Source organism: Halyomorpha halys, unplaced genomic scaffold, assembly GCF_000696795.3.
Source record: "Halyomorpha halys isolate HHAL.00 unplaced genomic scaffold, Hhal_1.1 Scaffold437.1, whole genome shotgun sequence".
Taxonomy (NCBI): domain Eukaryota; kingdom Metazoa; phylum Arthropoda; class Insecta; order Hemiptera; family Pentatomidae; genus Halyomorpha; species Halyomorpha halys.
The window spans coordinates 313,006-340,128 of NW_027105773.1; the positions used below are offsets into that span (position 1 = coordinate 313,006).

Sequence of the window (27,123 nt, forward strand, 5' to 3'; positions counted from 1 at the left end):
TATATATATATATATATATACATATATCATTCTAGAACGTTGGTACAATTAATTATTATAAATGAAAGTTGAAAATCGAGCATAATCTTAATTATTGTACATAAAATATACACAATAAATACAAAATATAAGAGGTGATAAAGAGGTTTGCTATGAAAGCATCAGCCTTCGGAGATTGCTGACAAAAATATTAACCACCTCTTCTACGATGGTTGTCTTCTTTGATTTATTTTTAACAAACATTCTCAGATTATTAAAATCGCAAGCTATAAGTTATAATAGTAAAAATGGAATCTAAAATATGTTCTTTTTTTATCGGTTTCCCTCATTATTTTTAGAGATAAGTATATGACGAATAATTGCACTCATTAAATCCTACCTTTTTTTTAACTAAGAATCGAGTTATATCCACCTTCTCCGTGAAGATGTCAACTCAACAGTGTTACCTTCTTAATTATAGCATGTTTACAGAAAGAAATGATCTATCGAATAATTTCACTGCTTTCTTTCTTTTTTTTTTCTTGGTTCCCAAAAATTTAGGGGGGGGGGGAGACGTGGATTCTTCCTACTCCCCTCTTCCTATGCCCATGGCCGCCAAAAGTCAAAAGATCACTCAAGCGTATAGACACCCGTTTTTGTTTATTCTTTTGTTCACAAAGTCTTGGATTTAGAATAAATGCCCAACGTCCGAGACGCAAATCTAGATCACGCATCGTAATTACCGTTTATTAATTAAACAACGAGATTCTTGATGTTAGTACTTTAAAAAAAAAATTATCAAGTCGACACTAGCCCCATTATCGATATATTGTTCTTTTTTCCTTTGACCTAACCATTATAACTTATTCAATTTCGACCTCGTTGGAAAGGTTGGCGTGATTAGATCCACCCTCTATTGTTTACTTGTTGTGTTAGCACTCCACAGATTTGGCCTTCTTCTTCATAAAATATTTAGTCACAACCTCGCTGTATCCAATCAACTATTAATAAACCGTCTTTCAGGACTGTCCTGCTGAATCACAATTCCAATTATTTATTTACCAATTTGGCACTCTACTAACATATATTTACTGTTCTATTTATATTAAAAACGAGGTGTAGATAGTTGACCGTAGATTAATGATTGGAGAAGTTTGTCGGGGGGTGCGGTCAGCAAAGAACAACATAAATAAAAAAAAAACATATTTATTTATTTTATGCCGACGTTTCGACCTGAGTTTCAGGTCTTCATCAAGGGTTATGGCGTAGAAGGTAGGGCTGCAACTGATTGATGATTAATCAGTTGCAGGCCTGCCTTCCGATGTCGGCATAAAATAAATAAATATGGTTTTGTTTATATATGTTGTTCTTTGCTGACCGCACCCTCCCCCCAACAAACTTCTCCAATCATTCTATTAAAAACAAATGGGTTCTTTACTTCTACCAAGTCGGTTACAAACAATAAATTATTTGGTATATATATTCATTAACTGATCTGGATGAGCTACAAATGTTTCCTGGGCACTGTTTTATAATGAAAGCTAATAGTATTAGTTGATAGTACAAGTGTAGAAACTAGTGTGGTAATAATACTAATACTTATTTTTTTCATAATAGGGATGACTATTAGTGATATTAAAGGAATTAAAAAATACTAATGTACAAGTTACTATTGTACAAGTCTGTGTAATTGAGTTAAGATAAATCTACAAGACTAATAGTATTAGTTTGTACTTTATTATCAAACAGCCATGGTGTCGTTGGCGCACTGAAGGGGTTTCTGTGACTAAAGTCTGATCATGCGCGCAACAGTGTACCGTTACAATCCCTTATTTTCCTATCGCCAAGTTTAGGTTAGGTTTCAGTTTCTTTTATTGTCTTTTCACAGAACAGCCTTAGAGACCACGCGAATATCATTACTTTTGGCTTCTCTCTTGTTTTTGTTTTTCCTTTCCTTCCATTTTTCTCTCATTATCTTTGCGTACCTTTGTTGTCGTTATTCTGTCTACACGACAGTGTTTCGAATTTCTCTTTCCCACAAGAACCTTGATTTCCTTCAGTCTTTTGCTGTATCTTTCTTCGTCCATAGTCCTGGTACGTTATCCCTAGTCTTTCCTGTTTCTTCCTTCACCTGCCTGATTTATCCTCGGATTTTTGGAATATTTCCTTGTTTAGTTTTTCCAAGACCATTCTTACCATATGTCCGTGAAATTTCAGTCTCTTGATCCTTATTTCTGTTTCTAGGTCCTTTGTATCTTTGTTGATAAATATAAATTAGATAAATTTCTTTGTTGGGTCTTAGCCGTTATCATTCCTGTGTCTTTTTGGGGCCGTAGATTCTTCTTAGGATTCTTTGTTCTGTTCTCAGTAGTTCTTCCAGACTGGGGAGGCGTGTGGTATCCGTCCCGTATAGTATTACCTGTTTAAGGACTGTGTTGTTGTGTCGTATTTTCGCTTTTGTTGACAGGACAGATAATTTATTTCATTTTTTTATTTTATTTTTTTTAATTGATAGATTTATTTATTGATAGATATTGCAATCTGTCACACAGTTGTGGGCAATAGGTAATATTGATGAATGATCTCATACATACTAAAATAAATAAATAAAATGAAAAAAAATAATAATAATAATAATAAAAAAATAATAAAATAAAATAAAAAACTCTAAAAGAACATATTTCATTTATTAAAAAAGTAAAAATCTCCAAGAAGAAGGCATTTAGTTAACCTATTCGAGACTAATTGCACACTGTAGGTGAATGCATTTCCTAGCCAAAATGACCGACTGCACACCGTGTGTGAATGATCTTGAATTGCATTATCAGTAAGTACGGTAGAAGCGGCCGTTAGAAGAAGTCTGATTTAAAACAAAAATTATATTAGAAGTGATTAATAATAAAATTTGATGTTGGATTATGTTAGGGCGATTGTTTCCAGGGTTATTCTTTACAACAAAAGTAAGGATCATCCTTCCAGGAAAATTCATTATTTTGTACTTCTCCTTAAAAATTTAGGTTTATTTTCTTTTTTTGTTATTTATTTCATTTTATTTATAATTATGTTCTTTTCTTAATTGCTCAACCTAAAATAAGGATTTCATGTTACCCGACTGTTTTTGTAATAAATGTTATTTAATTTAATAGTGTGTTTTTATTTTATTTCATATTGCACACCTGGTATGCAATTCGTCCCTCGTAATAAAAACAATTCAGAGGAGCTACCTGTACACAGGCATACAATCATCTTATTTGTACAAAGCGACTGATTTCTATTGTAAACATTTTTATTTTATCAAAAATGCCCAATATAAAGCAAAAAAAATTTTCGGTTCCTGGGAATGGTCTCCAAAAACATGTGCTGTCTGGAATAGATTTAGAATCATATGGATCCTTAGAGCCCTGAATAAGTGGTCAGAAACCGAGTTCAAAAATGTACTTGTTCGTTAGTGCTTAAACTATTAAGTTTTTTAATGAGGTGTAGATAGTTGACCGTAGATTAATGATTGGAGATTCATAGCCCTGATGAAGACCTGAAACTCAGGTCGAAACGTCAGCATAAAATAAATAAATATGGTTTTGTTTATTTATGTTGTTCTTTGCTGACCGCACTCCCCAACAAACTTCTCCAATTATTAAGTTTTTTGTTTACAATTATAAAACTAAATAAATAGTTTTTTATTTATTAATTTTTTTATTATGATGATTTTACAATTAATACCATCATTATTTTACAATTAATAGTTTCTTTTTGATCACTACCTCGACCTTTTTATTGAATAAGTTTGGACATTACTTCCAAAACACTTTATATGTTTCTTTTATGTTCATAAATGGCCGATATATGGGTGTATGAAACCTCTAATCTGCTGCCATTATAAAATTAAATAGTGAATTAAATAACACCTTCCCAAGGAGAACCTTTGGGTGACCAGTGACCTTGTTCCCAAATTTTATTAAAATTGGTCCAGTTGCTTATGAGAAAAATGGTTAACATTGATGGATTTGTGAGATCATTATAGTCACCTATGTTAAAGCTTCACTTTAGCAACCCCTAAACTGCAGTGGCACTGGTTTGATTCGGGATTGGGCGGGTTGACTTTTATTTCTTAGCAGTCCCACAGTATGAAAACTCAACCTTTGCACTCTGGTTAGAATTCTAATTGGTTACTCTACATGTAGTTACCCTCTGTGTCATAAATGGCCGGAAATGATGTAAACAAATAAAAAAAAATGGACTTTTTGTAAGAAGATGGTCTGGGTTGTGGTCTATTTTTTAATTGTTGTTTTAGCTTAAATTAATCATCATAAGCTCGACCACCTATATGTAATAATTCTTTTTATTTGATTTTTGCATCTTGTATTTCAAAAATCAAACCTCAAAATGTGTGCGGGACGGGATTAAATTTTTTAATTACATAGGTTATTGAAATTATTTATTTAAAATTATGAGCTCAGTAATTGAAGAGATTAAAGGAGTGATTTAAAATAATGATCCAAAATTGAGATTAAGTTTTTGAATGATTGCTACTACTGCTTCAAGTTTTATTAATATTATTTAAATTCCATTAATAATTATTAAAATTATATAATTTAATCTTCCAGTTCGAATAATATTTCTGATTGTTTCAATTAGAACCATCAAAGGCTTCTAATTGATGTAATTATGTCACAATAATTATTAATAGCTGTAACTATGAATATGAATTTTAGCAAATAATGCTTTATGACTTTGGCTTATTATTACATTAGCTTATTATAATTTTTTTTTTCAGTCACGAGCCACAGTTTTCCCAGCTGATGGATTCGACGCCAATGCCGATAGCGAGGCATTGAAGGCTGCGATGAAGGGTTTGGGAACTGATGAACAGGCCATCATTGACATCCTTGCTCACAGGTCGATAGAGCAAAGGCTTGAGATTGCCGACACTTACAAGACACTTTATGGAGAGGTATTGTCAACATTATTTATTTTATTTTCTTATTATATGAGGAGAAGATGGGTCTGCCAAGTATTGGTAGGGGGAATAAAAAATAGCGGCTATTTCAAAGCTATAAAAAAAACTTATTTTTCATTCGGAGCTCTATATCGGAACAACACAAGAAAACCTAAGGGAACGTCATTTAAAGAAGAGTAAATTTTCTAAAATATGAGTCCTAATAGAATTATTTACGCTAAATGGTTTTCGAAATATAGCTTTTTAAAAAGCAACATTTCATAAAAATGTTGTATGGGATGTACTGAAAGATTAGTAGGTAGTGAATTTATATCTCAAAAATCATTTGACGTACAGATGTCTATTAGCAGTCAAATTAAAGCTAGTTTAATGAGCTATAGAGTAGTTTATGATGTTTATCTTCGTAGGAGTAATATTTTACATGAAATTTGCCAAAATAAATTGATTAATAGTTGTTCGGACAAATTTTCATTTGCCAAATTTATATTCATATGTGAATATCATAAAAACTTCTACCCCTATGAAGATAAGGGTCATAAACTACTTTATAGTAAGTTAAATCTCCTTTATTTTGAGTGTTGGCAGACAATATGCGTCTTGTGGATCTAGAGATACATTTTTTCAAAAATCCAACATTTTATACGAACAACTAGAAATTAACATTTTGTGAGTTTATTTTGTCAAAAATTAATTTCAATTTTCCGGGCCATCTTTCTTTAATTAATTATATACACTTAATCAATTATCTTCCAATATTATTTTCTATTTTATAATTTTAATATTACTATATTATTATACTACCTTTATTTTATTATACTACTTACTTACACTATTCATATTCTTCCCATACCACTTTATTACCTTTTTTATTTGTTTTAATCTTATTTTCTGGTTATTCATTTCTTCACTGACCTCGACCCCAAACGTCTCCCCATATAATATTCATGGTCAACAACTAACACATCATTATTATTTACTATACCATTCTTATTACTTATATTGTATATTTTAATTTTCTTCAGGACCTTATCGACAACCTGAAGAGTGAATTGGGTGGTAATTTCGAAGATGCTATCGTAGCCCTGATGACATCCTTGCCTGATTTTTATGCTAGGGAAGTTCATGATGCTATTGCAGGTATGAATTGTTTACTCATTTTTATTTTATTCTAATAAATTAAATAAATCTATTGTTTTTTATTGTCCAATATTATAATTTGCCAAATTTAAGCTTAATAGCAGGTGATAGCAATGTACACTCTGTCAAATATTTAAGACAAAGCAATATAACTTAAATTATTTTTTTATTAAGGTGTGGTTAATTATAATTTGAAATATGTGATTATTTCTATTAAAAATTTCAGTCATAGTCAGGAAATAGAAGTGGTGAGAGTTGGTGGTTAACTAATACGTTATATTTGAAAATAATGTTAAAATAAGGATATATGAACAGAAGATGGTTTGTGGTGCAAAAAATAAAAAGCAAATATACAGAATGTCAAAAGTAAATTATTGTACAGAATGAAAATTAATAAAAATAAAGTGATGAAAGAATAGGAAAATAAAAATATTTTATTAAATAATTCAAATTTTATCCATTATAGTCTCAAAATCTTTTATTTCTCCTCTTTTAAAATTTTTTGAGGTTAATAACTTCCATCATCCACACTATTTCCTAAACTTTTGTTAACTAAAAACACATTTTTAGTAAAAGCACATTTAACACATTTTTAGTAAAAACACATTTAACTTTTATCACAATAAAAGTTTAGGAAATAGTGTCTGCTGATGGATGATTTTGACTTTGTTTTAAGTGATATTTGACTAATTAGATATTGATGTTTTTGACCTGGGCAGAGTGGCCTGCATGAAGTTAGAGTTGTTTAGATTGTATGGTTTCAAAATTGTATTAAGTAGATTGTCCCTAAAGATGGGCGGATTGGCCGAAACGTCGGACTTATAAGAGAAATAAAAGGTTTTGAGACTATAATGGATAAAATTTGAATTATTTATTAAAAAGTTACCAGTCTCAAGAAAATATTAAGATTATAAATAAAAAATATTTTATTTTATTAGTAAAAATATTTTATTTTTCACTTTTTATGTCACTTTATTTTTATTAATTTCATTACGCACAATTATTTACAATTTGTCACTCTGTTTTTATTTTATTTATTTATTTTTTTTTTTTATATTCATTGGTTGTTATGAATTATATATATAATTCATGGCCAACTATATTCTCATAATTAAAATGAGAGATAATATTAGCAAATTAAAGATTTTTTTTTAATAATTACTCACCCTTAAAAATTATAATATTATAAATATTATCATTTGATGCTTGCCTATTTTAAATATTTTCTTTAATTTGTTAATATTATCTTTATTTTCAAATGTAACGTATTAGTTAACCGCCAACCTCCACCACTTCTATTTCCTGTCTATCTTTAGTTCCATTTTTGTGCTTGCCTGCATTCAGTAAGATATTCATTATTTCTTTTTATTCTCAACTTTACTTTTATTCCTTTTTTCCATCTTTTATTGTGTAGTGTATTTTTATATTTCTTTTTTTATTTGTTATTATTTTCGTTTTCATTCATTATCTAAAACCTTTTTGTAATTCTTATTTAATTTTACATTTCACTTAACATCTTTTATTATTTTCTTTAATTTTTATATTGTTCATTTTCATTTTTATTATTTTTATGTTTAATAGGGCTGATTTTTAAGAATGAATTTTTATTTCATATAGTACAATACCTTTTTATTTATGTAACGTTGCTTTTGAACAGGAATCGGTACTGATGAAGAAGCACTTGTTGAGGTACTTTGTACTCTTAGCAACTATGGAATTCGTGCTATTCAAACTGCATATCAGAAATGTAAGTAAAAAATTTTAAAAATTTTTATAAATTCATAATACAATATTCATAACTGAGTAATATTATTTGTGTTTCTTGTCGTAGTGTATGATAATACAATGGAAGATGACATCAAATCTGACACATCCGGCAGTTTCAGAAAACTTCTTGTTTCTCTTTGTCAGGTTAGTATTACTTGATTACTTAGTTATAACAAATTTTGTTTTATGAGGAGAAGATGGTTTGGGATGCGATCAGTGAGGATATATAAATAAGTAAAACACATTAATTTGTTCTGACATTTCAATCTGAATTTCTGGCCTTCATCAGAGCTAAAAAACAAATGATATAACAACATTAATTCAGAAAAAAATAATAACAAACAAAGTTGGAAATATACTTAACAATAAATTAAGTACATAGTATATGATACTAATTGAAGATAAATTATAATGTACCATCTTCTCCTAATATCAATCCATGGTCAACCATGCACACCTCAAATTTTGTTTTATTTTTGAAGAATACTAAACTTTATAATAAAATTTATTTTGATAAAAAAAGAAAGTGTTCAAAGAACTTAGGTACAGAATCAAGATGAATATAACTCAAGTGGCTACTTACCTTGAGTATGAACAGATAATTATTCTCATATTTTTTTGCAATAGGCGAACCGTGATGAAGATCTGGATGTTGATGGTGATGCGGCTCTTGCTGATGCACAGGCTCTTATTGATGCTGGTAAAAGTTTATTTAAAGTATTATTATTGATAGGTTTGTTTTTAAGAGAGTTTGATAAATACATTTGTTTTATTTCTCTTTAGGTCCCTTTGTTAGATTTGTTGTTGATTCTCTCGCAAATACATTTTTGAGGTTTTAAATTATCAGGAAGATTACTTTTAGTACAGGAGTCTTAAACTAGCACATAAAACTTACATCTGCAAATAATTTTAAATATTAGTTTTTTTTTTTTTTTAAATATAATATTCGGCATCCCAAGTAATGGTGATGTTTGCTTATGCCTACTGACTGACCTCTCGGGAACATTCCTAACATCATTACATCTGTACTAGTATATATAAGTTGATTTCATAGCAACAATTAATATTAAAAAATATATATAAATAAAATATAATTTTTAAAAAAATCAGGCTCTTATACTACATTGGGTGGATCAAAGATAAACTAGAAGATATCCTATAATATTATGCCTGTTGAAGAAAATAGTATTTCGAATATACAAATAAGTGATATGCATAACCTAAATGAGAAGAGAAATCTCTCTTGACTCTATCTGCTAGCATTCTAAAACTATTTAAAAAAAACAAAAAAACTTTACAACAATTTTATGATTATTATTGAGCAATAGAATTTATAAAAAAAAAATCAGCATATCTTGTACTCCAATCCTTCCAATCTAAAATTCTCTATGAAATCCTCAATGTTCCTCATTTTATCATTAAAAAAATAATTCACTGTGATCCTTATTTTTTACATTTCTTAAACTTACTTTTTTTTTATGGTTTATAAATTTCTCTTAGTATTCCAATACTCTATTCATGAAAAAAAATTACAGCTATAATAATAAAGTACTCATTATTTTAGGGGAAGCACAATGGGGCACTGAAGAGTCAACCTTCAATGCAGTTCTTGTGTCCAGATCTTACCCACACCTTCGCAGAGTATTTCAAGAATATGAAAACTTGACCGGTAACCCCATTGAAGAAGCTATTAAAAATGAAACTTCTGGAGCTCTAGAGGATGGATATCTTTCCATCGGTATGCATGATCGAGTTTTCCAATATTGTCATTTGTCGACTTTTGTTTTTATAAACTAATTTTGTTTTATATTTTCAGTTAAAAGCGTCAGAAACAAGTCTCGCTACTATGCCGAAAGGTTAGAAGATAGCATGGCAGGAATGGGAACCAAAGACCGTACATTAATCAGAATAGTCGTCGGACGTTCTGAAATCGACCTCGCCGAAATAAAAGATGAATACCAGGCTTTGTATGAAACTCCCTTAGCTGAACGTATTGCTGTAAGTTAAATATCTCTTTTGTCATAGAAGCTTTTTCTATATTTTATTTTTTATAAAATACCATAATTTTTAACATAGATAATTTCAAAAAAGCTTGATTTTTCTCTTCTAACTATAATTTTATTTTTGTCTAGAACTAAAATTTTATATATTATCACTAGATCGAGCCCTGAGCACAATTAGATAAGCTTATTGCATTAATTTGGGTTTCATATTTATTTTAATTGGTTTTTTTTTAGGGAGATACTTCTGGAGACTACAAACGGCTTTTGCTGGCATTGGTGTCGTAATCAGCACTTGCATGAGCATGTCTTGCCAAAAAGTTAGCTTTTTTTCCATTAATTTTTGTTTTATATCTATGTTATATATTGTTTCAATTAATTAACATATGCTTTAGAATTAAATACTTTGGTGGAATTTTATTAAATTTGTAAATAAAAAAATTGAAAGCTTCTATTCTTTACTAACATAATGTCATATTTAAAATAACACTATTATTTTTTACCAGCAAACTTAATCTATAATAACATGTCACATAATATCAAGTACACATTGAGCTACTCATTAGAAACTGTTCATTGATAAAAAATTAAATCACGAGTTTTCAACCTGAATTGGTTTTGTTTTTTAATTAAACATTCTGAATTTGTTAAAACTTTATGTTGTATTCCTTACCCAGCCATTTCTTATATATGGGGAGGGAAGGACAGGAGGTTATACAATTTTTTTATGAAGTCCTAGTCCCTATTCTTAGTCATTTCTCTCGCATGGAGGTTTATCTAGAGGTAACCAACCTGTTCTAACCATAGTTGGGGGTCAAGCATTCATTACATGGGACCACCACAGCAATGAAAAAAATGATCACCCCAGGTGGTATTTGAACCTGTGCCACCAAAGTTTCCAGGTGGCAAAGACCTGTTCCTCAACTACCTGAGCCATGGATGGCCCATCCAAACTATTCTGACCAGAGTGGGAAAAACAAATTACATTCCGTGAGACTGCCACAAAATAAAATTCAGACCGCCCAGGCTGAAATCAAACAGACCCAACTGCAATTTCAAGGTTGCTATGGTGACACTTCAACATACTTGGCAATAACAGCCTCAAATAATCAACTATCTGCCACAGGTGTTTTGATCAAGCAGCCCCAATTTCGATTTATGACTGAATCAGATTTTGAAGTACACTCCATTTCAGAAGGGGTTTAGTTGAAGATAAAAATGAGCTTGAAATTAAAATAATATATTGAAAGAAAGTGAAATAACTTGTAGAGGAGGGGGGAGGAGTAGGCCAAGAGAACATATAATATTGTTAATGATGTTATATTAAACTTAGATGATATGGAATATAATTATACTGCTGCTAAAAGATGGGTTGATGATAATGATGGGAGAGGGAGTTCTGTTGTAAGATGACGTTGAATAATGATATGAATACGCTTACTTGTTGTGGGCGGCTAAAACACCACATTGAGATGGGCCAACTGTTCATGATGCTGCTGTTGAGGTTGGGCTACCTGCCTCCATGCCACACTCTGCTGCCTGCTTCTAGCCTGTCATGATGTCTCTTCTCAGGTTTGTGACTGGGTGAGTTTCTCAGGCTCAAACTTTTAAGAGATTAGCCCTATCATGTCTGGCTGGTCCTTTTCTTTCTATGTGGCACTAATACTAGTGGTTTCTAGTGTCAGATGGCACTCCTTGGCAGTTTCACTTAATTTAAGTCTCCCCTCAACTTACCACCCTCCAAATTATAAAATGGCATGCCTGTGGACAGTATAATAACAATAGATAACCAGGGCTCAGGAGATAATAGTAGAGCACCTTTCTCACTGGGCTGCTCTACTCCTACAAATTTGTTAAAGTTGGGGGGTTTTATATTTTACTAGTAAGTTTAGTGAAGCGTACTAAGTGTATGAAACTCCCTTTTTTATGGTTCTTGTAACTGGGAAGTTAACTCCTCTTGAAAGATTAATAACTTTATTTACATTGAGTATCTCCAAGTGTATTTTAGCAGTACCTTAGTATTTAATGATCTTTTCTTATTATTTTCACAAATTGAATTATTAACAAATTTTTGTTGAGCCAAGTTTCATTCTAGCTAATCCAAACTAATTAAAATCAAAAAGGCTGAAACTAAACTAAATCAAAATAATACTTTTTTTTTCTAAATTTATTTTTATCTGGCTATTCATTATTGTTTCCTTCCAAAGTAAGAATGAGATGTTATAATTTCAAATTACACATATTTTAAATTAAAAAAATAAAATAAAATAAATAAAAAATTGAGCACAATTTTAATAAATATCAAATTTTAACTGTAATAAACAAAATTTATTAATGATCCTGTCAGAACGGACAAGTTATTATAGTGATAGTTTACTGAGAAGTAATAGTAATCTAATGATACATTTCTTGGATAAAAATGTATGAGAGAATAAACATTTCTAAACTATTCAATATATTAAATATTAAATTTTATTTTATATATAATCTTTTCACTTTCTTGTGAGTGGTTATTATTGTTTCAATAAATTAAACGTGTCCTAATTGAGGTTCAAAACATTCTTTATTTCTTTAAATGTCCAATGTTTTGGCCAATTCCCCATCCTCAAGGGCAATCTTAAATACCAATTCACACTCACATAAAATATATACACAACTTTTTGCAGGCTATTCTGCCCAAGTTACCAATTTCAGTCAAAAACACCTAAATTTGTCACTTTATCATTAATATTAAAACTTTTAATTATAATATTTATAAATAATTGACCGTATAATTTCAAATTATGAAGATTGTCAGGGGTGTGGTTTAAAGAGAACAAAAATAGTTAACAACTATTTATTTGCCGACGTTTCGCCCCACTTTGTAGAGTGTCATCAGGGCTGTTCAAGTTAAGAGTTATCGGAATTTTGACATGAAAATTCTCAATAGCTCTAAACTTGTAGTGCACTGCCTGACCATCTTCATATTTTTAATTATAATCAATTTACCACTTTTACACCTTGCTATCATTACAATAATCATAATTTTTATGATAGCAAGGTGTGATAGTGGTAAATTGATTATAATTAAAACTAAAACTGGTGACCTGGGTAGAATAGCCTGCAAGTAAGATATAAAAAGTTTTTTATATATTTTATGTGAGTGTAAATAGGTAATTAAGATTGTTCTTAGGAATGGCCGAAACGTTGAACTTTTAATGAAATAAAGAATGTTTTGAGACTTTAATTTGGATACATTTGATTTATTTAAACATTAATTTTTATTAATATATTCTTGTTTGAGAGTGGTTTAGTTTATTTAAAAACAAATTTGATCCTTTTTTTCTCAACTTTATTCTTTTCAAAAACCTTCCAACGTTTCGACCCTCAGGTCATTTTCAAGGATCCTTTATTTTGTTGTCATTTTCTTTTTTAAAAAAGTTAAAGATTCTGGCTAATTGCCTTTGTCCCATCTATAAATTCTTCTATATAATTCTTAAATTTAAAACTTTTACTAACCATTTCTCTTCTTTCTTTTATTTTTTATTCATTTCATTCGTTTTAAGGTTTGCAAATGTAAATGAAATAAAGAAGAGAAGTGGTTAGTAAAAGTTTTAAATTTAAGAAAGAATTATATAGAAGAATTTATAGATGGGACAAAGGCAATTAGCCGGCATTTTTAAGTTTTTTTAAAAAAGAAAATGACAACAAAATAAAGGTATCCTTGAAAATGACCTGAGGGTCGAAACGTTGGAAGGTTTTTGAAAAGAATAAAGTTGAGGAAAAAAAGGATCAAATTTGTTTTTAAATAAATTAAATTTTATATCGAAGATTAATTTTTTGAAAAGGTTAGTCATTGCTGAAATAAAAACATGGTTTTACATGTTATAAATTAGTTTTTATATTGATAAAATGAGTTTTTTTATACCAACAGTTCTGTGTATATACTAAATACAATTTAATTGATCTATTCAGAAAAAGCATGATTTTTTTCATATTGGAAGAAGATAGTTGACCGTATGAAGTAGATTGTAGAAAGATAGTCTGGGTGGCGGTCGATAAACTATCAAAATTGTAAAAGAAAACTATTGATTGTTAACCAACGTTTTGCCCCACTTTGTTAGATTGAAACAAAGATAACATGAAGTTGCCATATTTGTTTCAATCTGACAGCCCTGCAAAAGTTGGTTAACAATAAATAGTTTTCTTTTACTATTTTGAAACCTTTATTGACTGCCACCCGAACTATCTTCCTACAATATAATTTTTTCATCTACACCTAAAACCTTGTAGTGGTTTGAATTATGGAATGTTCTTATATCCTAAACATAGAGTAAGGATAGAAATATCTCTTTTTCCATTGCAAGCCCTTCAATTATCAGTGTAAAAAATCTAAAACAGCGTTAGACAAGCCCTGCTTTAAAATAATGACACATTATTTATCTTAACCAATAATATTAAAAAACCATAACATTTTCACCTTTAATTATGCGTAACAATAATAGCACATTTGGAATTATTTTATTTGTTTTTACTTTTTTTTTTTTTATTGTTGTATTAACAAAACTAATTAATTTTTTTGTTTACACTTATATTCCAATAGAGCGATTGTGGATCTGACTTCAAAAATCTACTGATTGCACTGATTTCATAAATGTAAGAAGAAAGAAACATCATAATTTTTGTTTTATATTTATTGGATAAATGTATTATTGAAATTTAGTTGTATAATCAATTGTAGCACTTATATAATAGGTAATATCTGTATCACTTGAAATCTGCTTTCATGTTTTAGATAGTAATATATTATCTTTTTCTTTTTTAATTTAAAGAATATAAATGTTCTGTATGTATTCATAAAATGGATAGACTGCTAAGTTATAGATAATATGCTTAGGTGCCTTTTGGAATTTGATTTCTATTTTTATTTAGAGAAAAAAATGGAAGCTTTACTATTTTGTGTATTAGGAACGCATTTAAGGAAGTAACGCATTTAAAAAAAGAACCATACCACCTAAACTATAGTAATATTTTTGAATTCACCATGAACTCAATTACAATTGATTCTAGAAAACAATATTTTAAAATAAAAATCTTAAGATTCTTAAACAAGTTATTTCCTTTTGCCTTAGGTTAGGAAAAAAAAAAATGATTATTTTTATAGTTGTATCTATATGTATTTGAGCTCTTCCTGAAATAAATAAATAATATATATTTATGTTATTTTGAATCTTATTGAAATTCACTATTTGTTAGTTTTGTTTTTAAAAATATATTTCCTTGTATAAGAAGAAAATTTTTACTTATGTACTCCTATTCCATTGCCTTTTATTAATAGCTGTACAAAAATTTAGTTTGTTTATCCAGTGCCAGAAAACTGCAGACAAGTCATGAAGTGATATCATAAAATGTATTGTTTGCCATTTTATATTTATAATAAAAAAGTTTAATTAGAATATGGCTTTATTTCACTTATCCCTTGAACTATGTAAGTGAATAAAAGTGTATTATTAAGCTCCTTCAAACTAAGAATATTTAACAAAAGAAAGATGTTCTGGGTGTGATCAAAATATACTGAAAAGTTGGCCACCCCTGGTATATTTGAACGCCAGACATGGGCAGAAAAAATAAAATCCTCCAAAAAATCAAATTCAAATATTTCTATTTTTTTTTTTATTTCGATGATAATTTGTATTTAACATTTTTAAAGAATGTTAAAAATGAATTTGACTTAATTTTTCCTTAAAAAAAAAAAATTGGAAAACTTTACCTGAAGTATCTGTTATATTCTAAATGTAGTATTGTTTATAAAGATTTGTAAAAAATCATAAAATCATTTAAAACCAAAACAGCTAAATTATATTATAAAATATTTTAGAAAAATTATGTTTTTAATTCTATATTAATTGTTTGTGAATGTTAACAAATATTTTTAAAAAAATTATGTAAACAGTCCAAAAAGTTTATTAACGCCATTGTTTACTATTTAGTGTAGTTTTATGGGAATCTAAACTGCTACAAAGTTTCGAGTTAATATTTAATGCAATTTTCACGATTTAAAAAAAAAAATACTAGATAAGGCAAAAAATGTTTATTTTTCAATCGCTATAAAAATTCATATTTAAGGTTTTTTTTGAGAAGCCAAAAACGAATGTCAACTTTGTTTCTTTCTTATAAAAATATTGTCTACCAGCTATGCTCAAAATTATTTCAATATTGTACTCATAAAATAACACAAAGAAGAGGTAATTATACAATAATTGATTTGTTTTCTTGTTTACAATAAAAGCTTTCAGTAAAAGTAGGTAAACTTTTTTTTATTTTTTTTTTTTTTTAGGAAAAAGTAAGTCATATTCGTTTTTAGAAGGTGACCATATGCGGGATTGCTATGGTCGAGTGTGTCCTGTAACCTTTAATCCTCAACATGTACCATGACACTGTATCAAATGTTAATAAAAATTAAAAAAAAAAAAAGTAAAAAATCACAAAATAGTTTAGAAGTTTAATAAAATTAATTTAAACAGCTAAATAAAATTATTATTGATGTTTATTTTTTTAAATGTGTACTAAACAATAAAATAAATATTTTTTATATAAACATGATGAAGATTTTTTTTTTTAATTTTATTTCCATTATCCAAACTACACCCAATAACATTAGTTTGGATAATTGAAGTTCAATTGTATTAAAAATATTATAGAGCCATCTGATGCAGATAAGTTATAAGTCAATGTTGATATGAACACCTATTTGATCAGTCAATTATCATTTCCTTTGGATTATTACATAATTTCCTCAGGGAAAGTTTAAATTTTAGAATAAACTGAATAAGTTTTAGATGTAGAGTTTTAATTGCCTAATAAAACTTTTATTTCTAAGAATACTGTATGAGAATATTACTGTAAGTAAAAACCATAAAGATAAAAAGAGTTTCAAATAACTCATTTCAAGACAGAATGGAATTTCAATTTAGAGAAAATAACTTAGTTTAAAAATCTATGAGCATCATTCATTGTGTATCAATTTTAACAGAAAAATATCGTTTATAAATTATTATTTTAAATACCATAAAAATTTGACATGCTTTGGCTGAATAAACTTCTTCCCTAGATTTATTGTGAGAATGGAGGGGCCTTTATCCAAACCTGTTGGTCTTACTCCTTCTTTTTTAGCTACTTCATTTCAGTGAGGAGTTTTCTCCTTTCCCTCTGATTCTCAGAATATATTCTTGATAGAAGCTATTTGGAAAATAGCATGGTGTTTACATCGGTAGAGCTTCTGACAGTTTTCTTAGATCATTTCCTCCTATCACTTTCTCTTCTCCATGCAAAAAACTGGACATATTAACTTTTAATAGAAAACTCCTCAATTATTAATTATTATTCATAATTGGACTGAACTTAAATTAAATTTATTTTTAAATTAAATTAAATAAATTGATGAAACTAAAAGAGTAGGAGAGAATTAAACTGGCATAACTCTCGAACTATAAAAATTGAAATTTCAGTTTCACAATCCTTAAAAATTGTTTTATTTTAATCAATTTCTTTTCTTATGTACAATAAAGAAAAATATTGGTAACTGTATTAAATAGTGAATCACAAGCATCAGAAATTGCTTCCAGTAAAGTAGATAAACAATTTTTTTTTTTAAGGCAATACAAGTCAGATTTGTTTTTATGAGACCGTCGGTAGGATTGCTACAACTGAATGTGTCCTGTAACTTTCAATACTTAACAGACACGATGGCATTTTGTTGGATATTAATAAAATTTTAAAAATTTGAAGAAAAAAAAGCATAAAATAATTTAAAACCAAAACAGTTAAATTATAAACAATATTGATGTTACAATAATATTTTTCTATGAAAGGAATATGGTCCGGGTGCGGTCAAAAAAAAAAAAAAAAAAACTCAAATAGTAGAAATATACTATTTGAGTTTTTTTTTTTTTTTTGACCGCACCCGGACCATATTCCTTTCATCTTTACACACGGTCAATCAATAATCTTCCAATATTTTTCTAATTATTTGTTTGTTTAAGTTAAAAAAAAAAAATAGGAAAAAATAACATTACGTAAACAGTCCAAAAAGTTTATTAAAATAACAACAATACATCAAAAAATGATCATGCAATTAATATAAAAATTGAAAATGTACAATGATAATTATGATTCTCTAATTTTCAACATTTAGTATCCAATAATTAAATTACACCATTTTATAATCAATTCTTAGATAAAAATTACATGTGTCTTAAAAATAATCTATATAATAATATTTAATAATAAACATTCAATTAATAATAATCAAAACAAAAAATATAGATCATTTTATACATATATTTTGTAAAAATACCACTTATACCATATACATAAATATTTTTTTTTTTGGAAACATATTTGGTAGAAAAATTTCACAAAGGAAACATAACTTTATGGAAAAATTGAAATAAAAACATAAAATAACTAAAAATCAGTCTTCCATAAATTGATTGTGCATTGGAAGCATAAAGATACAAATTAGTTGAGATTAGCAATAAATAAGAGTTTAATCAACACTGGATCATTTATTATCGGCTAATATATCGTTGATTCAAATATTCTAATAGTTTAACCCCTTAACGCAGTTAAAAAAAACAATTTTTTTAATGTAAAATGCACAATTAAGAACATTGCCTTTGCAAAAAAAGGTTTATTTTAATTTTGGATTTTGGATATCGGCCATAATATCTCCCTATGTAAACATAGGCTAAACCTAGAGGATAATTACAGAGAATAAATCATTGTTATTTATTATTATTATCACATTGTTATTTTCAATTCTTGATTATATTCGAGTGTGAAAAATGATATCAGCATAAAATACAACATCGCTTGAATAATCTCGAGTGTGCCCAGTTTGGCCTGTTTAACGCGCTTGAATTAATTCGAGCGTACAAGTTAAGGGGGTTAATATTAAAACTTTTGTTGATATCTTTATAACACCTCATGTAGATGAAAAAAAGAAAGAAAGAAATTTGGCTCTTCAAGTCGAAGCAATGACCTCATTAGAACAAATTTCCAAATCACTATTTTAAATTAATGTTACTTTTTTATACTTTTATTCATAAACGAAACAGATTTGGCATATCTGAACTTATATAAATTTCAATAAATCTTATCTGAATTTATATTATTATTAAGTATCAATTAAGATCTTCAACCAAACATTCAATGAATTATTTGAGATTATTTATTTCTAATTTTAGCACAAATAAAAAAAAAAAGTATTAACATTTACAAATTGAAAAACATGATCTATTCTCATTTTATCCTAAACTTTAGAAAAATGTATTCAATAAAAAAAAATTAAGGAATGTTCAACATCTAAATTTTAAAAGTAAAGAAAAATTGCTAGTTATATATAAAAATAAACAAAAACATACATTTTTTTTCAAAACAACAAAACAAACATAAATTAAAAAAAAATAAATCAAAATTTTATTATTTTCCTAAACAATTTGGTATAAAGAACTATCAATATTGTTAAATTTTAAGAAGAGAAATTATTCAACATAAAGGAATATTGAAACTTTTCTTAGCAATCAGAGAAAAAAAAAATTAATTTTTTTATATTAATTTTGGTTCAAATAAACAATATTTATATAGATCTTATAGAAAAGTGCCCCTTACTAACTGATTGTTCAAACATTTTCTTACTGAAATACACCATCGCTTTTTATATTAGATCTGTTTTATGGGGCATATAAAACAAGAATAATCTTATTTTAATTAAAAATTAATTAAAACAAATATTTTACTTTGTTTCCCAATCTTAAAAGGTTTTCTTGAATTTCTTTAAACATTAGTTTAATTTTTTTTTTTTACACATTTAAACAAGAGTTTCTTTCTATAACATTGGTACCATCCATCAGATAAGGTTTGCTTCAAACTAATAATTGTTGGTCTTATAGCAATTCTTAAGATATTTAGGGATTTAAAAGAATTATAAAAACAATAGTACCATTCATGTCTTAGTGCCAAGAAGGGAGTTCAGCGATCAAATATTCATATTTTGGGTCGGTGGGCAATATTTCTGAAAGTTTAGTCTAAATTTAGACCTGTAGTTTCTCACATTTAAATTTTTTTTTTTTTATCATTTTTCATTACCCTTTTGGTAGAAGTAGGTAAATCGCAGAAACCCTGCATTATCATTTGATACAAATACAGAGTAATCTCGTTAATCTGAACTTCGGTATTCCGAACACCAGTAATCCGAAGTAGAGTAAAAAAAAAAGTTTTATTTTAGAAAATTTAGCAAGCAATAACATTTCTTTTAAAAATTAAAAGTTCACATATGTAAACGATATTTTAACTTTCTGATCTATAGGCAAGTTATTGTATACACCATGAAAATCGAAAGTGGAAATTTCTACAATTTCTATATCAAGTAATCTCATTCCTATGGAAGTGTTCAATATATATTTTGTTGGAATTAGAAATATTCATCTATTGTATAAATCATTTGATTCAGTAAAACTAATTTAATTAAATATTAGAAATATGTTTAATACGAATTTTGTAGGTGAACTTATTTTGTTTTATCATGTTTTAAATAACTCGATACAAAGAGTATTTTTTGTTTATTTATACTTTTTTCACTTATAAATGAACAAAGTTATAATTTTAACAAATTAAATCATCACTTGGCATTACTGGGGATGTAAAAAATATTTTTTTTTTTAAATATTATAAACTTCCAACTGCCAATAAATAAAAATAGTTATATATATTCATATTGTTGAAATATTATTACACTATTTTCTTAATACTTTCTCTAATCAAAACTTTTCAGTAATTCAAACCCCCCTACAGTAATTAGTTCAGATTATCAAGATTATACTGTAGTTTCAAATACTATATTTTCAGCAAAAGCTAAGAAAGTATACCTAAGCAAAACAATTTGCAAAATTGAAGAAAATGTGAGATGATGAAGTTCAAAACTGTGTTAAGTTGACAAGGAATGACCCATCATTAAATTATTTTGGGAATCCCCTGGACGAGGCTTCCAAGAAAATCCAGTAGGGAATTGTTTATACCAACAATTACAATAATATTTTAAAACATGATGCTAAGTCAAGATCTAACATATTCCAAGACATGACCATTATGAGACTAAAAACAATAAACAACAATTTCAATCAAGTATTAATCTCATTATATCGGAAAATGGCAGAATTAATTGATTAACCTTTGTCCAGAACTAAGCATAACCCCTGAACTGAAAATTGGCTTTTAAATAATTAATAACCTTTACTGATTTTTCATACACTGTTACTCATTCTTTTTTAATTACTTCAGAAGTATTATATTAAAAATAGAATATCTGTTTAATTTTCAGAGAAATTATTCATCAATATTATCTCATAAACTAGAAAAAAAAAGAATAATTATAACATTCATTATTTTTAATATTGAATAATTTAATAGTTTTCTATCGGAAGTTGCTATATCCACTTTTGGAATATTATTATAATAGAGCATCTACTATCCGAACTTGCTTCGCGGAAAAGATACAAGGAGGGTGCACCTTTCCTAGAAAATAAGTTTAAAGAATATTTTCTCAAAAATTATATTTTAAATAATTGGGGTACTCCTTTTCCGCTTAAAAGCGGCGGACCAATCCTCATTTTACAAATTACAACAACTATTCATTTAATTGTACTACTCATTGCTCAAATTGTATAACTATAATTTAAATGCATACTGTAGTTCAAATTGTATTTTTTTCTCAATATAGCTGGAAAAAAATAAACTTCAAGTCTTTATCTCAGCAATTCAATTATTTTTTTCTTCAACAATTTCTGTCTTTCATAGACCTTTTTCATTAATTTAAAAAAAAAAACTTAACTTTTTTACGACCTATTTTTATTATTCTACTTTATATGTAAAATAAAATATTTCACAGCGATCGCTAAAAGCTTTTTTATATAATAGAGAGATATAAAGATGACATAAGAAATAAATAAGAAAATACATAAAGAGGAAGCCAACATTGTGAAAACCCAACATGTAAAAAAAAAAATTAAATAAATGAAAATAGTTATTCATATTGCTGAAATTTTATTACACTATTTTCCTAACAATTTCTGTAATTGGAACTTTTCAGTAATTCAAACACCCCACTATAGTAATAAGTTAAGAATACCGAGATTACACTGTAGTATCAAATACTATATTTTCAGCAAAAGCTAAGAAATGTCTACACACACTTGCAAGAAAATCTGAGTGAGAATCTAAACTGTCTTGAAATAAACTAACATCACAACAAACTAATATTACAACTTCCTTTGTTTCACTTTAAATTTATAAATAATCTGAATAAATTTTTGATTTAGAATTTTAATTTACAAATAAAACTTTTAGTTTTGAGAAGTGGACACATTAACTTTTAATAGAAAACTGCTCAATTATAACATATTCGTAATTGGACTGAACTTAAATTTATTTTTACAAATTAAGTAAAGCACCATAAATAAATTGCTAAATAAAAAGCAGGTAGGAATAAAGTGGCATAAATTCTCGAACCATAAAAATTAGTCTCAAAATCTATAAAAATTGTTTTATTTGCAACATAACAATAATTTGTTTCATTGGATAACTTATGTTTTCCCCCCCCCCCCCCGATTGAGTGATCTCCTGTTACTTCATACTCTCCTATTACAATATAAAATATTTTCCTGCTAGAATTGACTTAGTAAATGGCCGTTCTAATTTTGATTATTATTATGGAACTAATATTATTATTGTCTGCCCTAAGCTATGAGAGGGAACGCATGATTGTTATTAATAATAAAACTTTAATATATTATTTCATTTCCAGAAGTTTCACTTCTGCATGCCCCAGACTCAAGACTGCCAGTTTTTTTTTTCTCTAATTATTGGTTCTTTTATTTCTCCAAATAAATTTAGGATATTATGCAGTACTTGGACATATACACATCATATATGTAAGAAGTTGGTAAATTTAATCCTAAGAAACCATTGAGCACAGCTAACATATATGTATGATAAGTCATATTATATGAATGTCATTCAGATATCATCAAAATTGATTTTCATTAAAAAAAAAAATATTATTTACTTTAAATTCTTTTAAATTGTAGGATATGCTCGAAAACTAGTAATAACAGAAAAAGCTGTTATTCCTTACTAAAAACTTTATAGAACTTCCTTTAAGCTTAAAAATCTTTCAAAACTCCAGATTTGACTTACACCACTTTTGCATTCTATGGCTCATATATTTATAGTTCATATATTATTAACATAATAATATGTTTATATATATTAATTATAAATCATAAATATATGGTTTATATATTATTATTATAAACATATTTTAACTGTATATTCATATAATTCTGAACAAAAATTCCGACTAATTTTGAATAATTTCAATCTAAATTCTGAATATAATTCCATCCAAAATTGATTTTAGTAAAATAAAATAAAAAAATTATTTACTTCAAATTCTTTTAAATTGTTGGACATGCTTGAGACTAACCAGTAATAACATAAAAAGCTGTCATTCTTTACTAAACACTTTATAGAACTTCTCCAATGCTTAAAAATCTCTCAAAACTCCCGATTTGACTTACACCACTTTTGTATTCAACGGCTCATATATTATTATTAGCATGATTATATAGTTTAACTTAGTTCAACTATATATTCATATAATTCTGAACAAAAATTTAATATTTCAAAACTGAACTTATGCCACTTTTATTTTAACCATAACAAATAATGTTTGTGGTTAATAACTTCCCGATACTAAAATATATGATAAAACTAAAATTAATAAAGCTATATATATAAAATAACATTCTAAATATAAACAACTTTGTTGTAAAAATTTATTTTCTCTACAATGTTCCTAATGTTAAGATAAAGACAAATTTAAATCAAAATATATGTGTATTCTGCACCTCAGAGAGTGGAAAATGTAATTGTAAACAACTTAACTTAGGATCCTATTTCTTCGAATATTTTATGATATTTTTAAACTATCTACATTACTAGATACTTTCAGTGCAGTTCATTATAAACTAGTAAATTTTTCATATCATTTACAATAAACCATGGAATCCATTTGTACTTAGAAATAAATACAGGTTATCTCTGAGGTAAAAAGATATTAAAAATATACATTTTCTAACATTTAAAAGTGAATAGAAACATAAACCAACTTTCGTTGAATTTTCAGAAAAATTGATTATATTTGATAATAGAATTTTATCGACAAAAAATGCTACAGTTAGATCACTTTATAAATTTATAAATGGCAATTTTTAAAAAAATAATTTTAGATACTATTCAAAATTTTTTTTGCATAGTTTTATGGAATTTTGATCAATTTTATTTCGATGTAAAAAGAAAATATTACATTATAATCTGTGGATCTTGCACAGACTTGGCAATGCTTTTATGAGGAAGTACTTGACCTCCATTGACGTAGAGTTCGTCTTTTATATTTACATTCTCTCCGAGGACCGTTGTGTTCTCCATCCGAACCCATTGTCCGACAACTGATTTCCACCCGACAATGCAGCCAGAAAGCCATGAATGTGATTTGATAGTAGCATTCTCTAAAACAGTGCACTTTTTTATACATACACCATCCTCGACAACAACACCCGGACCAAGTGTTACGTTAGGTCCGATCGAACAGCCAGAGCCTATTCGTGCAGTAGGATGAACCAGGACATTTCCAATACATCCAGGGCCAGAGTACAACTTTTCAGGAGCTTTTTGACGTAGAGAAGTCAGATACAAGCACATTCCTAAAACGGAGACGAAATATAAGAACAATAAAATAAAACACAATGAGGAAGTAAAATTAAACTGATTAATTTAAAATATATATATATATATATATATTTTTAAAATTTATTTATTGACATTTACAACTTTATTATACATAAAAATACATCTAGTAAATTTTATATTAGATTATAATAGTATGATACAGGCATATAGAGAAACTACCCATTGGTAGCACTCTAATAATATTTTTACATTAAAAGGTCATGTGGCCATCTTCTTTTCAGGCACCTCAGAGGGTTGTCTGGAATGGTATAGGAAGCAAGGTTAGAAACTAGTGGGTGGTCAGAGAGTTTCTAATGGAAGGATTGATATCTCGTTCGGGCTAGATCGGTTACATATGGGACATTTAAGTCTTTATGAATGATTTTATCTCTGACAAAGTAAGATCACTGAGAATTTTATGAAAATGGATTTTATGAAAATCTTGGATTGTAAGGACTGTATACAAGAGGAATTCAAAGGTTTAGTGAAGTCCCAAAGTTCAACTCCATATGTCCAGATAGGCCTTATAGTCATGTAGATCAATCTTTTATAATGGATTGGAAGCTTAGACCATTTGTCTAGTAAATGTTGTAATAGTCGAAATCAGCGTACAATTTCTGTCTTTTCAGTCGTGTACGAAGATTATAAGTTAGTCGTTTGTACAGATGCAGTCCAAGGTAGCAGATCTGTTCTATAAAGGTAAGAGCTATATTATTAAAAGGTACTATAAGGTAGTCAGTAGGTTTATGATGAAAGGTAAAGGTGATTTAATGGGATTTGTTCGGATTTATTTTAATCCTCCAATTTCGACAACATTCTTCAAGGGTTGTGATAAGGGATTGGAGAGTTTGGGATGCAATTAAAAAGTTAAATACAATTTAAAATTTTAAGCATTGTAACAGAAACACTCTTACTATAAAGGGACCACAACACAGTCAGTCGGAATGACAGTAAAACCAAACATTGAGATTCAGATGGATCGTATATAGGTAATACTACGGACTACTGAGAATATTTTATCGAAAGAGACATTGCACAAGGTCCTAAATGTTCCATACACCATTTAAAAATAATCATGTTGCCCTGATAATGTAGGAGCCTTTGTGATTCAAGTCGGTTAGGCATTTGAATGATACGAGGCCTAACATATCTTTATCAACAGATATGAAATTATTGGAGCTTGGTTGGGAAGTAATGACACATCCCCCATATAGCCCTGACCAATAGCATCATTGTATTATCATTAGCTTCAAAGTTTACAAAACTTTTTAAATAGTAAAAATTTCAGTAATAATAACAATGAACTCAATTCATACTTGTGCTCATTAAAACCAGAAGTTCTATTAGTGCGGGATCGTAAGATTGCCAGAAAGATCGTAAAATTTTATCGAACAAAATAAAAGACATTTTACTGATTAAAGTTCTATTTTTCTATAGAAAAAACTGAGTATTATTTCACACTAAAAACAGAAATTACTATTTTGTCAACTTTATGGTATAAAAGCTTCTTTTAAATCACAAGTAAATATTTAGTATCATAAATATAACATCTAAGTATCATAACTATAGTATAAATACTACAGTGTTATAACATCAAGTTCCAACAGAATAATTTGTGTAGTTATTATAGATAACTACAACAGATAGATAGATATCTGTATACATACAGACTGAAACCTTTTCAGTCCTTCCCCAAATTTGAACATGTTAACATCAGAAGGTACAACACACTGAGAATTTTTTATGATAATTATTTGAAGAGAGAGTATGTTCTAAAAAAAACTGTTTTTCTCATTGTAGGGCATGACCATGCAAACAATAAAGTTGCAAAACGTCGCCAAAAGATGTATTATTACAAAGTAATTATTGACTGATCCTCTCAAGACCCACCAAAAAAACTGTATACATACATATATGAACACTTAACACTTAAATATACACATAGTATATATTGTTTATGTGAAGTAGGTATTAAGTTTGTAAACAGTAGGGTGTATTACGGTCAATGCTTAATACCAGGCACCAAGTCCTCATAGACAGGGCTTGGGACCAAGTCCCCTGAGACAATAATAATAAGTCTGATAGGTAAGTTACTCAGCCGTCACTGGGACATAGTCTATAATAACAACTGTTCAGCGAAGATGATACATCCTGCAAAGTCTGAGATTGTGAGTTCAAAACTCCCAACCATAAACTTTTTTTTTTTGTTAGTTTAATGAAGCATAATTTTTTTTATAAGTAAAATTTTCCTTTTATTTTTTTCAATTTCAAGAAATATTTTATATAATTTTTATTCAAGAAGTTTTATCTTATTTTTGTTTGTTATATAATGAGTAAATATATCCTTTTTGTTCTTTTTATGTTGCTATTTGAAATTTCTTTTATTTCTGAATTTATCCTTTAAACAAAAAAAAAAACAATATTTATTGGTACTTTGTACTATAATATGTATATGTA

The 27,123-nt window shown here is 27.9% G+C and overlaps 2 protein-coding genes across 4 annotated transcripts in view; one reads left to right on the forward strand and one right to left on the reverse strand.

The window, feature by feature from the left end:
- Positions 1 to 15,275, forward strand: part of LOC106682721 (annexin B9) — a 49,238-nt gene extending 33,963 nt beyond the window's left edge. For 2 of the 3 annotated variants that reach the window (XM_014423734.3, XM_014423736.3), the window contains exons 2-10: positions 4,754 to 4,930; positions 5,959 to 6,073; positions 7,731 to 7,820; positions 7,905 to 7,984; positions 8,468 to 8,540; positions 9,405 to 9,578; positions 9,657 to 9,838; positions 10,078 to 10,160; positions 14,423 to 15,275. In XM_014423734.3, the coding sequence (XP_014279220.1) occupies positions 4,754 to 4,930; positions 5,959 to 6,073; positions 7,731 to 7,820; positions 7,905 to 7,984; positions 8,468 to 8,540; positions 9,405 to 9,578; positions 9,657 to 9,838; positions 10,078 to 10,128 (942 nt within the window). In that variant the 3' untranslated portion in view covers positions 10,129 to 10,160; positions 14,423 to 15,275. The remainder of the gene's footprint in view (positions 1 to 4,753; positions 4,931 to 5,958; positions 6,074 to 7,730; positions 7,821 to 7,904; positions 7,985 to 8,467; positions 8,541 to 9,404; positions 9,579 to 9,656; positions 9,839 to 10,077; positions 10,161 to 14,422) is intronic. The other variant, XM_014423735.3, reaches the window with a different exon arrangement.
- A 7,204-nt stretch (positions 15,276 to 22,479) lies between these two features.
- Positions 22,480 to 27,123, reverse strand: part of Gmppb (GDP-mannose pyrophosphorylase B) — a 6,862-nt gene continuing 2,218 nt past the window's right edge. Inside the window, exon 3 of the mRNA XM_014423731.2 lies at positions 22,480 to 24,641. Coding sequence (XP_014279217.1) covers positions 24,241 to 24,641 — 401 coding nt within the window. The 3' untranslated portion in view covers positions 22,480 to 24,240. The remainder of the gene's footprint in view (positions 24,642 to 27,123) is intronic.